Source organism: Lepidochelys olivacea, assembly GCF_965140295.1.
Source record: "Lepidochelys olivacea isolate rLepOli2 genome assembly, chromosome: 14".
NCBI lineage: Eukaryota > Metazoa > Chordata > Testudines > Cheloniidae > Lepidochelys > Lepidochelys olivacea.
The window spans coordinates 45,317,490-45,329,989 of NC_140424.1; the positions used below are offsets into that span (position 1 = coordinate 45,317,490).

Here is a 12,500-nt window from a genome sequence, read left to right on the forward strand (position 1 = left end):
GACACAGTCGGATCCTGCTGCTGGGAAGGAGAGCTGGAGACAGACAGACGGACGGGGCATGTCTGCAAAGAGGATCCCACATTCCTGGGTTCCCCGCAGCCATCCCGTCTCCATGGAGGGGTCGGCCCAGAGTGACCGGCACAAACCACGAGCAGAGCTGAGCTGAGATGGGAGGAGAGAGGGGGAAGGAAGAACAAGTGAGTGAGAGAGAGAAGGGGGTGAACCAAAGCCTCCAATGTCAATGGAAAGATCCCCATTGACACCCATCCAGCCGTATACACACGCCTCAATCCCCATCCTTTTTCATTCATATCCATCCATCTCCATAAATACCCAGTGTCTACCCATCCCTTTCCACATGTCCTCCTACCAGCTATTCATCCCCCGCACACCCATCCTTCCATCTTGTCAAACACATCCATCCTTCGACTCATCCATCATTCCCTCCGTTCTCTGATACAGCCCTCCATGCATCCACACACCCCCCTCCATCCATCCATCCATCCATCCCCCAATACAGCCGTCCATCCATCCACACCCCCATCCATCCACACACCCCCTCCATCCATCTATCATTCTGTCAATTCTGATACCCCCCCTCCATCCATCCATCCATCCCCCAATATAGCTGTCCATCCATCCCCCAATACAGCCCTCCAACCATCCATCCACCCCCTCTATCCATCTATCCACACACCCCCTCTATCCATCCATCCATCCATCCACCCCCCACACTCTCATCTGTTGAATGATCAGTAGCCTAGTCTTGGACATCTGAGGCTTAGAAGTGTCTTCCTGAGATGGCCCTGGAGCACTGGCTAATGTCCCCACCGCACTGCAAAGCAAAGCGGGATACAAGGAGAAGGAGCCGGCGCCCCGGGAGCAGCCGCTGACCTGTGACGGCGTCGGTGGAGACAGGGCCAAGGCGCTTGCGATCGGAGACACCGTAGAGGTTGAACTTGTATCGGCGGGAGGGGGCCAGGTTGGTGACCGTGACCGTGCGGGATCCCCCGTCCACGGGCAGCGCCTGGGGGTTGCCCTCCACGTCCTTGTACTGGAGGACGAAGGAGTCGAAGGTCCCGGCCTGGACGGTCCAGGAGAGCAGGGCGGAGTCGTGGGTGACGTTGGAGGCCGAGAGCTCCCCCAGGCTGGGCTGGGGGGCGGGTTCCTCCTCTTGCGGTGCCGCGGCTGGAACAGAGAGAGGGGGGTGAAGGGGGCAGATCACTGTCTGGGATAAAAGGCAACAATTGGAGGGAAGAGAAAGCAGAAGAGTGGAGAAAAAAAATAGACTCAAAACCGACCAAAAGAAAAAATGAATGAGGAAGGAGGGGAAACGTTCGAGGAAACGGAAGAGAGAAAAGGGGGGAAGCAGCAAAGGAAGAAAGAGGAAGAAAAGTAGAGGGAAGAATCCAAGGGAAGTGGGGAGACAGCGTGAGAGAGATCGGGAAGGGGAGAATGAAAGCATGAAAGGGAGGAAACAGAAGAATGATGGGGAAGGAACGTTGACTAAACAGCGTAGAGGAAGGAAAGGAGAGAACTGGATGGCGCAGACGGACAGAGAGTGAAAGTGGAGGAGAAAGAGAAATGAGGAGTAGATCGATCACGGAAAGGGGAGAGAAGGGGAGGATCCCTGGACTCACAGATGACAGACAAAGAGAGAAAGAAGGGGGAGGCAGAAAGAAAGGCACAGACCAGCCGGAGGGTAGAAGCAGGAGAGTGAAGGAGATAAAAGAAGGGCATTGGATGGACAGAAGGAGGAAGAAAGAGCCGGTTGCCTGGCATTGGGAGAAGCTGAAGGCAGAAAGAGAGAGAAGGTGGAAGGAGGCAGAGAACTAGGCACAGGAGATAGACGGAGCGTGGGAGGAGGAGGAGGACGCAGCCCCAGGACCCTGGGGATGGGCTGGCGGCCGGGTGGCTCTCAGCACAGACAGACACATGGTGTACGCCCGTGCTGTGAGCAAGGACACGGGCACAAGCGGCTCCGGAGAGAGACGTGACGCTCGAGGAGCCAGAGAGGCCGAGGAGACCCAGGCACCTGGGCTCAGCCGCTGACCTGTGATGGCGTCGGTGGAGACGGGGCCGAGGCGCTTGCGGCCGGAGATGCCGTAGAGGTTGAACTTGTATCTGCGGGAGGGGGCCAGGTCATGGAGATGGAGGGAGCGCAGGGCACCGTCCACGGGCAGCGCCCGGGGGTTGCCCTCTGCGTCCCGGTACTGGAGGATGAAGGAGTCGAAAGTCCCCACCTCCACGGTCCAGGAAAGGTCGAGAGAGTTGTGGGCTGCGTTGGCCACCGAGAGCTCCCCCAGGCGGAGCTGCGTCCCGACTCCCTCCTCCCGCGGTGCCATGGCTGGAAGAGAGATTGGGGGGTGAGGGGCATGGCCACTCGCTGAGTCCAAGCGGGGACAATGAACCAGAGAGAGCAGGGGCAGGGCGTGCTGGGGCTCATGCCCCGTTACCCAGGGACTCTGCAGGGGGTGAAAAGTTAAGCGGGGAGGTCGAAAGGGAGCAAAAAGGAGAGATGGGACCTCGAGAGGGGGCCTGGGTGACCCTGAGTGTATCCTGAATGGGAGAGATGGATGGATGGATGGATGCTGGGGTTGGATGGAGGTGTGGCTACAAGTTAGCGATAGATGGATGCTGGGGATGGACGGATGGATGGATGCAGGTGAGGGTACAAGTTGGAGATGGATGGATGGATGCTGGGGATGGATGGATGGAAGTGTGGCCACATGCTGGAGATGGACGGAGGAGTACACAGTCACGTGTAGGCCCCATAAAGAGGTCCATAGACAGTCCAAGGAAGGGGGACTGGGGCAGACTCAGACAAGCGGGACAGAGGAACATGGGCTAGAAGCAGCATCTTGGTCCCCCAAGCTCCTGTGCAATGGAGAGAGACCACGAAGAGAAGATGGAAGAGAAGAATGTCTTCGCGATGGCCAGCACCGTTACTGTGCTGCAGGGCAAAGCGGGGTACGAGGGGAAGGGGCTCGGCACCCCCGGGGGCAGCCGCTGACCTGTGACGGCGTCGGTGGAGACGGGGCCGAGGCGCTTATGGCTGGAGATGCCGTAGAGGTTGAACTTGTATCGGTGGGAGGGGGCCAGGTTGGCGACGGTGACCGTGCGGGATCCCCCGTCCACGGGCAGCGCCTGGGGTTTGCCCTCCGCGTCCTTGTACTGGAGGAGGAAGGAGTCAAAGTCCCCGGCCTGGACGGTCCAGGAGAGCAGGGCGGAGTCGTGGGTGACGTCGGAGGCCGAGAGCTCCCCCAGGCTGGGCTGGGGGGCGGGTTCTTCCTCCCGCGGCGCCGCGGCTGGAACAGAGAGAGGGGGGTGAAGAGCGCAGCCGGGGTGGGCAGGGCTCACCGGATCCTTCAGGGTCTGGGTTATTCCTAGGCCAGAGGGGATCTGCAGAGAGAATTAGCAGGGGGAGGGTGCAGGGATACTAAGGGACCAGTCCCAGGACACAGATGGATCCTGCTTCTGGGAAGTAGAATTGCAGACAGGCGGATGGTGAAAGTCTATAAAGAGGATCCCACATTCCCGAGTTCACCGCGGCGATCCCACCCCATGGAGGGGTCGGCCCAGAGCGACCGGCACAAACCTCGGTGAGAGCTGAGCTCAGACGGGAGGAGAGAGGGGGAAGGAAGAACAAATGAGAGAGAAAGAGAAGGGGGTGAACCAAACCCACCAACATCACTGTAAAGATCCCCATTGACACCCATCCACCCCCAGAAACTCCTCCATCCCCATACACATCCATCCATCACCATACCATCCGTCCGTCTACCCGTCCATCCATGCATTCATCACCACAACCATCCGGGCCTTGTTTCTGACAACGGCAGCTGGCCACAGAGTCACACGCATACAACTACCGGTGAATCCCCCAAAACACCCATCCTTCCCCACACACATCCCCATACACCTCCGCCCACCCTTCCCCCGTCCCTCCATCCGTCCCCATACACCTCCGCCCACCCTTCCCCCGTCCCTCCATCCGTCCCCATACACCTCCGCCCACCCTTCCCCCGTCCCTCCATCCGTCCCCATACACCTCCGCCCACCCTTCCCCGTCCCTCCATCCGTCCCCATACACCTCCGCCCACCCTTCCCCGTCCCTCCATCCGTCCCCATACACCTCCGCCCACCCTTCCCCGTCCCTCCATCCGTCCCCATACACCTCCGCCCACCCTTCCCCCGTCCCTCCATCCGTCCCCATACACCTCCCGCCCACCCTTCCCTCGTCCCTCCATCCGTCCCCGTACACCTCCGCTCCCCCGTCCCTCCATCCGTCCCCATACACCTCCGCCCACCCTTCCCCCGTCCCTCCATCCGTCCCCATACACCTCCGCCCACCCTTCCCCCGTCCCTCCATCCGTCCCCATACACCTCCGCCCACCCTTCCCCCGTCCCTCCATCCGTCCCCATACACCTCCGCCCACCCTTCCCCGTCCCTCCATCCGTCCCCATACACCTCCGCCCACCCTTCCCCCGTCCCTCCATCCGTCCCCATACACCTCCGCCCACCCTTCCCCGTCCCTCCATCCGTCCCCATACACCTCCGCCCACCCTTCCCTCGTCCCTCCATCCGTCCCCGTACACCTCCGCTCCCCCGTCCCTCCATCCGTCCCCATACACCTCCGCCCACCCTTCCCCCGTCCCTCCATCCGTCCCCATACACCTCCGCCCACCCTTCCCCCAGTCCCCATACACCTCCGCCCACCCTTCCCCCGTCCCTCCATCCGTCCCCATACACCTCCGCCCACCCTTCCCCCAGTCCCCATACACCTCCGCCCACCCTTCCCCCGTCCCTCCATCCGTCCCCATACACCTCCGCCCACCCTTCCCCCGTCCCTCCATCCGTCTCCATACACCTCCGCCCACCCTTCCCCGTCCCTCCATCCGTCCCCATACACCTCCGCCCACCCTTCCCCCGTCTCTCCATCCGTCCCCATACACCTCCGCCCACCCTTCCCCCGTCCCTCCATCCGTCCCCATACACCTCCGCCCACCCTTCCCCCGTCCCTCCATCCGTCTCCATACACCTCCGCCCACCCTTCCCCATCCCTCCATCCGTCCCCATACACCTCCGCCCACCCTTCCCCCGTCCCTCCATCCGTCCCCATACACCTCCGCCCACCCTTCCCCGTCCCTCCATCCGTCCCCATACACCTCCGCCCACCCTCCCCGTCCCTCCATCCGTCTCCATACACCTCCGCCCACCCTTCCCCGTCCCTCCATCCGTCCCCGTACACCTCCGCCCACCCTTCCCCGTCCCTCCATCCGTCCCCGTACACCTCCGCCCACCCTTCCCCCCGTCCCTCCATCCGTCTCCATACACCTCCGCCCACCCTTCCCCGTCCCTCCATCCGTCCCCATACACCTCCGCCCACCCTTCCCCCGTCCCTCCATCCGTCCCCATACACCTCCGCCCACCCTTCCCCCGTCCCTCCATCCGTCCCCATACACCTCCGCCCACCCTTCCCCCGTCCCTCCCTCCGTCCCCATACACCTCCGCCCACCCTTCCCCCGTCCCTCCATCCGTCTCCATACACCTCCGCCCACCTTCCCCGTCCCTCCATCCGTCCCCGTACACCTCCGCCCACCCTTCCCCGTCCCTCCATCCGTCCCCGTACACCTCCGCCCACCCTTCCCCGTCCCTCCATCCGTCCCCATACACCTCCGCCCACCCTTCCCCCGTCCCTCCATCCGTCTCCATACACCTCCGCCCACCCTTCCCCCGTCCCTCCATCCGTCCCCGTACACCTCCGCCCACCCTTCCCCGTCCCTCCATCCGTCCCCGTACACCTCCGCCCACCCTTCCCCCGTCCCTCCATCCGTCCCCGTACACCTCCGCCCACCCTTCCCCAGTCCCTCCATCCGTCCCCGTACACCTCCTCCCACCCTTCCCCCGTCCCTCCATCCGTCCCCGTACACCTCCGCCCACCCTTCCCCCAGTCCCCATACACCTCCTCACCCTTCCCCCCGTCCATTCTAATTCACATCTGCCTTCCCACCTATCCGTCCGTCCGTCCATCCTTCCATCTCCATAAATATCCAATCCTCTATCTATTCATACATCTTCATCCACCCCTATAGACAGTCATCCATCTACCTATTCATTCAGCGATCCATCCCCATACACATCTATCCATTCACTCAACCTGCCCCATGCACATCCACACCCCCACCCACCCACCCACCCGTCTATCCATCCATCCATCCACCCACCCACACTCTCTCTGACCAGCAATCTGCTTGTTAAAGCTGGAGGATTGAAGGCATCTTCCCTGGAAGGTCCCGGCCCAGGGGTCAGTGCCTCTGACACTGGAAAGCAAAGGGGGTGGGAGGGGACGGAGCCGGTGCCCCGGGAGCAGCCGCTGACCTGTGACGGCGTCGGTGGAGACGGGGCCGAGGCGCTTGCGGCCGGAGATGCCGTAGAGGTTGAACTTGTATCGGCGGGAGGGGGCCAGGTTGGCGACGGTGACCGTGCGGGATCCCCCGTCCACAGGCAGCGCCTGGGGGTTGCCCTCCGCGTCCTTGTACTGGAGGAGGAAGGAGTCAAAGTCCCCGGACTGGACAGTCCAGGAGAGCAGGGCAGAGTCGTGGGTGACGTTGGAGGCCGAGAGCTCCCCCAGGCTCGGCTCGGAGGCAGGATCCTTCTCCCGCAGCGCTGCGGCTGGAACAGAGAGAGGGGGGTGAAGGGTGCAGCCAGGGTGGGGGAGGCTCACTGGGTCCTTGAGGCCCGGATTATTCCTAATCAGAGGGGACCTGAGGAGAGGAATTATTGTTGGGAGGGCGAAGGGAGTCCCAGGGACTAGCCCTAGGACACAACTGGATCCTGCTGCTGGGCAGGAGAGCTGGGGACAGACCGACAGATGGGGCATGTCTGCAAAGAGGATCCCACATTCCCCGTGGCCACTCCGTCTCCGTGGAGGGGTTGGCCCAGAGCAACCGGCACAAACCTCGGTGAGGGAAGGAAGAAGAAATGAGAGAGAAAGAGAAGGGGTTGAACCAATGCCACCACTGTCAATGGAAAGATCCCCACTGACACCCATTCATTGCCAAACCCACCCCTCCATCCATCACTCCCAATATACACCCATCTATCCAACCTTGTACACACCCATACACTCCATCCATCCCTCCCCTCATCCACCCCCCCCCATACACACCCATCCGTTAGTCCATCACCAAACCATCTGTCTGTCCAACCATCCATCCATCACTATACATAACAGCCTTTTGGCTCCCAGTACTAACTGGCAGAAGGGTTACACGTACACACGTCTACCTATGCATCCCCATAAATAGCCCTCCATCCCCATGCACATCCGTCCACCCACCCATCTGTCTATCCATCCCCATCCACAGCCATTCCTCCATCTATCCATCCGTGGCCACCAATTCCATCCTTCCATCCATCCCCATACACATCTATCCATTCACTCAACCTGCCCCGTGCACATCAATCCACCAGTTTATCCCTCCATCCCTCCATCCATCCCTCCCTCCCTCCATCCATCCATCCGTGCCTATCAATTCTCTTCTCTCCAGACCTTGAATGGCTGGTAGTCTGGTGGTGGAGGCTGGAGGCTTGGAAGCATCTTTTTGGGAAGTTCTTAGCCTGGGGGCCAGCATCACCACCACTCTGCAAAGCAAAGGGGGCGGGAGGGGACGGAGCCGGCACTCCCGGGAGCAGCCGCTGACCTGTGACGGCGTCGGCGGAGACGGGGCCGAGGCGCTTGCGGCCGGAGATGCCGTAGAGGTTGAACTTGTATCTGCGGGAGGGGGCCAGGTTGGCGACGGTGACCGTGCGGGATCCCCCGTCCACGGGCAGCGCCTGGGGTTTGCCCTCCGCGTCCTTATACTGGAGGAGGAAGGAGTCGAAGGTCCCCTCCTCCACGGTCCAGGAGAGCAGGATGGAGTTGTGGGTGACGTCAGAGGCCGAGAGCTCCCCCAGGCTGGGCTGGGGGGCGGGTTCCTCCTCCCCTGTCACAGCTGGAACAGAGAGAGGGGGGAGAAGGTCACAGCCAGGGTTGGGGGTGGCTCACTGGGTCCTTGGGGGCCCAAGTTATTCCAAGCGAGATGGGACCTGCAGAGACAATTAGTGAGGGGAGGGTGCAGGGAGCCCCAGGGACTGTTCCCAGGACAGAGCTGGATCCTGCTGCTGGGAAGCAGAGCTGGGGACAGACAGACAGATGGTGCATATCTGCAAAGAGGATCCCACATTCCCGGGTTCCCCACAACCACTCCGCTTCCGTGGAGGGGTCAGGTGAGAGCGACCGGCACAAACCACGGTGAGAGCTGAGCGGAGATGGGAGGAGAGAGAGGGAAAGAAGAACAAATGAGAGAGAAAGGGAAGGGAATGAACCAAAGCCACCAATGTCAATAGAGATCCCCATTGACACCCATCCAGCCCCAGATACACACATCAGTCCATCCATCCCAGAACACTTCTTCTTCCATCCCTCTGCACGTACACCTATCCATCCATCCATCCCTCCATCCATCCCTCCCTCCATCCCCGTACGCAGCTCCATACCCATCTATCACCAAACCCTCCCTCTGTCCAAGTATCTCTGCATCCATCCCCATATGCAACAGAGGTATTATGGCTGCCAGTATCACCAGGCAGAAGGGTTACACGTACATACAAATACACCTCTACGTGTGCATCTCCCAAAACAGCTGTCCATCCCCGTACGCCTCCACGCACCCTTCACCCCTTTCCTCCATCTGTCCTCATACACCTCACCCACCTGCTTGTCTGCCCATCCATCCACATCTGCATCCATTCCTCTATCTATCCGACTGTCCCCTCCATCCATCCATCCCAATACACACCCCTCTGTCCATTGATCCATCCCTCCACACAACTCCTCCATCCATCCATCTTCCTCTCTCTAGCTGTTGAATGGGCGACAATCTGTCTGGGGGAGGCTGGAGGATTGGAAGCAACTTCCTGCGAATGTCCCGGCCCTGTGGTCGGCGTTACCACCACGCTGCAAAGCAAAGGGGGCGGGTGGGGAAGAGGCCGGCACCCCCGGGAGCAGCCGCTGACCTGTGACGGCGTCGGTGGAGACGGGGCCGAGGCGCTTGCGGCCGGAGATGCCGTAGAGGTTGAACTTGTATCGGCGGGAGGGGGCCAGGTTGGCGACGGTGACCGTGCGGGATCCCCCATCCACGGGCAGCGCCTGGGGTTTACCCTCCGCATCCTTGTACTGGAGGAGGAAGGAGTCGAAGTCCCCGGCCTGGACGGTCCAGGAGAGCAGGGCGGAGTCGTGGGTGACGTCGGAGGCCGAGAGCTCCCCCAGGCTCGGCTCGGAGGCGGGTTCCTTCTCCCGCAGCGCTGCGGCTGGAACAGAGAGAGGGAGGTGAAGGTCACATCCAGGGTTGGGGGCAGCTTTCCGGGTTCATGTGGGGCCGGGTTATTCTGAGCCAGAGGGGATCTGCGGAGATGATTAGTGGGGGAGGGGGCAGGGAGCCCCAGTGACCAGCCCCAGGACACAGCTGGATCCTGAAGCTGGGAAGGGGAGCTGGGGACAGAGAGACGGACGGGGTATGTCTGCAAAGAGGATCCCACATTCCCGGGTTCCCCAGGGTCATCCCGCCCCACGGAGGGTGTGATGTTATGAGTGCAATATCATATCTCATTGATGGGTGACAGGGCCAGAAAGAGTTATTAACTCACAGACTGACGTGACCCAGGGCTAAACTGTAAAGACTGGTTAGGAAGATCTGGAAATGAAGAGAGGTTTGCAATGCAGCTGGCATGGTTAGAGAGAGAAGGGGAGCTGCGTGCTCAGGTCTTGTGACGTCAGCAAACAAGTCTTGTCTATGGCTGTGGCTTTGATCCAAAGATCAAAAAGGCACATTAATATTTAGGAAGACACTGGAGGGAACTAGTAAGATTGTCTCTATGTCTCTGGGAAGGTTGTGATAACCTGTGTCTGAACTGTTTAATGGAGAAATGACCCTGGGCTAATTGCCAGGATGTTTGGGAGGAGGAAATTTAAGCCGATTGTTTTCTCAGGCCAAAAGGCTGCAGGAAATGTATAAAGACCCCGGGACCCGATCCTCCTTCATCTCAGATCCGCTTTGGGGTTCAAGAAGGGGAAACCCAGATCCATAAGGATTGAGATCCCCAGTCGCTGACTGGAGTCACCCTGAACTTGGACATTTAGAAATAGGCCACAGGTTATAGTCCAAAGAACTTGGCCACTACAAACTTATCTCTGCTGTGACTCTGGACCTCAAGAACTGAACTCAAGTCTGTCTGGATATTGATCTTTCAACCAACGCCCTTTTCTTTTTTAATACATTTTAGTTTAGCTAATAAGAATTGGCGAGAAACAGGTATTCTGGGTAAGATCAAAGCTATCATTTGACTTGGGTGTGTGGCTGATCCTTTGGGATTGGAAGGACCTTTTCCTTTATACGGTGAGAAGATTTTCAGAATTTATCATCCTATGTTTGATGTGTGTCTGGACGGCGGCCGGAGGCCAGGCACTGTAAGGGCACTGCGTTGTTGGACTCCTGGGTCCCCGTGGGAGGTCGGACAGAGGCTGCTTTGGCCTGGCTGGGTAAATCTCGGCAGTGGAATATCCACCAGGGTTTGGGGTTCGCCTGCCCCAGTCTGTTTGCAGTTCACCCTGATTGAGTGACCTCAGCTGGCTCCCACGGGCACCTTCGTTACAGGGGGGTCTTTCCAGCACAAATCATAGTGAGAGCTGAGCTGGGGGGGGGAGAGGGGGAAGGAAGAACAAATGAGAGAGAGAGCGAAGGGGGTGAACCAAAGCCGCAAACATCAGTGGAAAGATCCCCATTGACACCCATCCAGCCCCACGGAGGGAGCTCAGCACCCACCAGCAGTCAGCTCCTCCCGCTCCCTCCCAGCGCCTCCCACCCGCTGTGATCAGCTGTTCCGCAGAGGGGGAGGAGCGGGGATGGGGCAGGCTCAGGGGAGGGGGTGGACCTGGCAGGAAGAGGTGGGACGGGGCAGAACACGGGTGGAAAAAGGCGGGGTGGGGATTTGGAGGAAGGGGTGGAGTGGGGGTGGGGCCTGGGGTGGAGCAGGGGTTGAGCACCCGCCAGGGCAAGAAGTAATCCGGCACCTGGGCACTCATCCACATACAGCCAGGCATCCGTCCATCGATCTGTGCGTCCACACATTCAGCGATTCCTCTCCATTTATCCCCCGCGTCTCACCATCGATGTCATCCATCCCCACGCACCCTTCCACCCTGCCACCGATCCGCAAGCAGATCCATGCACCCGTCTACCAGTCCCTCCCCATACACCCCAAAACACACAGCCATCCACCCGTCTACCTGTCCCTCCCCATACACCCCAAAACACACAGCCATCCACCCGTCTACCTGTCCCTCCCCATACACCCCATAACACACAGCCATCCACCCGTCTACCAGTCCCTCCCCATACACCCCATAACACACAGCCATCCACCCGTCTACCTGTCCCTCCCCATACACCCCATAACACACAGCCATCCACCCGTCTACCTGTCCCTCCCCATACACCCCAAAACACACAGCCATCCACCCGTCTACCTGTCCCTCCCCATACACCCCATAGCACACAGCCATCCACCCGTCTACCAGTCCATCCCCATACACCCCAAAACACACAGCCATCCACCCGTCTACCTGTCCCTCCCCATACACCCCATAGCACACAGCCATCCACCCGTCTACCAGTCCGTCCCCATACACCCCAAAACACACAGCCATCCACCCGTCTACCTGTCCTTCCCCATACACCCCAAAACACACAGCCATCCACCCATCTACCAGTCCCTCCCCATACACCCCATAGCACACAGCCATCCACCCGTCTACCAGTCCGTCCCCATACACCCCAAAACACACAGCCATCCACCCGTCTACCTGTCCCTCCCCATACACCCCATAGCACACAGCCATCCACCCGTCTACCAGTCCGTCCCCATACACCCCAAAACACACAGCCATCCACCCGTCTACCTGTCCCTCCCCATACACCCCAAAACACACAGCCATCCACCCGTCTACCAGTCCCTCCCCATACACCCCATAGCACACAGCCATCCACCCGTCTACCTGTCCCTCCCCATACACCCCAAAACACACAGCCATCCACCCGTCTACCAGTCCCTCCCCATACACCCCATAACACACAGCCATCCACCCGTCTACCTGGCCCTCCCCATACACCCCATAATACACAGCCATCCACCCGTCTACCAGTCCGTCCCCATACACCCCAAAACACACAGCCATCCACCCGTCTACCAGTCCCTCCCCATACACCCCATAGCACACAGCCATCCACCCGTCTACCAGTCCCTCCCCATACACCCCATAGCACACAGCCATCCACCCGTCTACCTGTCCGTCCCCATACACCCCAAAACACACAGCCATCCACCCGTCTACCAGTCCCTCCCCATACACCCCATAGCACACAGCCATCCACCCATGCCAAAATTACCCATTGTTAAG

The 12,500-nt window shown here is 60.0% G+C and overlaps 1 protein-coding gene across 1 annotated transcript in view; it reads right to left on the reverse strand.

Annotated features, from left to right (window-relative positions):
* The window catches only part of TNXB (tenascin XB), a gene marked incomplete at its 5' end in the record, with an annotated part of 92,253 nt that overhangs the window by 30,156 nt on the left and 49,597 nt on the right, over nucleotides 1–12,500 (reverse strand). Inside the window, 6 exons of the mRNA XM_084648109.1 lie at nucleotides 895–1,188; nucleotides 2,054–2,347; nucleotides 3,015–3,308; nucleotides 6,383–6,670; nucleotides 7,708–7,998; nucleotides 9,062–9,355. Coding sequence (XP_084504235.1) covers nucleotides 895–1,188; nucleotides 2,054–2,347; nucleotides 3,015–3,308; nucleotides 6,383–6,670; nucleotides 7,708–7,998; nucleotides 9,062–9,355 — 1,755 coding nt within the window. The remainder of the gene's footprint in view (nucleotides 1–894; nucleotides 1,189–2,053; nucleotides 2,348–3,014; nucleotides 3,309–6,382; nucleotides 6,671–7,707; nucleotides 7,999–9,061; nucleotides 9,356–12,500) is intronic.